At 50.3% G+C, this 658-nt stretch overlaps 1 protein-coding gene across 1 annotated transcript in view; it reads right to left on the bottom strand.

Moving 5' to 3' along the window:
• Positions 1 to 150, bottom strand: part of LOC108761267 (uncharacterized) — a 6266-nt gene extending 6116 nt beyond the window's left edge. Inside the window, exon 1 of the mRNA XM_018507695.1 lies at positions 75 to 150. Within this exon, the coding sequence (XP_018363197.1) occupies positions 75 to 150 (76 nt within the window). The remainder of the gene's footprint in view (positions 1 to 74) is intronic.
• Positions 151 to 658: the final 508 nt, after the last annotated feature.

Genomic DNA, 658 nt, shown 5'->3' with positions numbered 1-658 from the left:
GGCAGGCCCAGGGGCCCTCGGATGTATGCTGCACGCGTTCCCGGGGGTTCCTAACAGCGGCCAGCGCAGGACACCCGGAGGGGTTTTAGTGGGTGCAAGCCCCGTATAATCCCGGGCTCTCCCCCGAGGCCCGAGGTATGAGTTAGGCATTTCCCCTAAATAAAAAAGGGGCCTTCGTGGCACGACTTCGAGCTGCGACGGAACTAGCGGGCCCAACGCTCAGAAATTATTTTCAGCTCATCAAACACCGATGGCTGAACGGCTTAATGGTAAGCATTTCCAAAGAATGGCGCTCGTTCAAAGGCCAAGGTGTAGGAAGTCGTGCTCAGGGTCAGTATGACTGCAGAACGTAAAATCGAGCAGTCTCGAACGACGCCTCCAGGGTACCTGTCGCCCCCCTGGAGTAGTCAGACTTAGTGGCGTATAGGTGGGTACGACATTCGACTTCTTCTATCTGCCAAAATAAAAAAAAATCATATGGAAGATAATAAAATAACAAGACATGGCAAAGAAAGAATACCAAGGAAGGGAGAGTAGTAAAAATTATAAAGCGTCGAAGTGATAGTCCTGGAGAGGTGCGATGAACAATTACAGCTCACGGAGACAGCAAGAACAATGCAAGCTATAAAGGCAGCTTTAACAAAGAAGAGAACGACGA

Source organism: Trachymyrmex cornetzi, unplaced genomic scaffold (genome assembly GCF_001594075.2).
Source record: "Trachymyrmex cornetzi isolate Tcor2-1 unplaced genomic scaffold, Tcor1.1 scaffold246, whole genome shotgun sequence".
In the NCBI taxonomy this organism is placed as follows: Eukaryota; Metazoa; Arthropoda; class Insecta; order Hymenoptera; family Formicidae; genus Trachymyrmex; species Trachymyrmex cornetzi.
The sequence above is the reverse complement of the archived record's forward strand: the minus strand, read 5'-3'. Positions and strand labels throughout refer to the sequence as shown.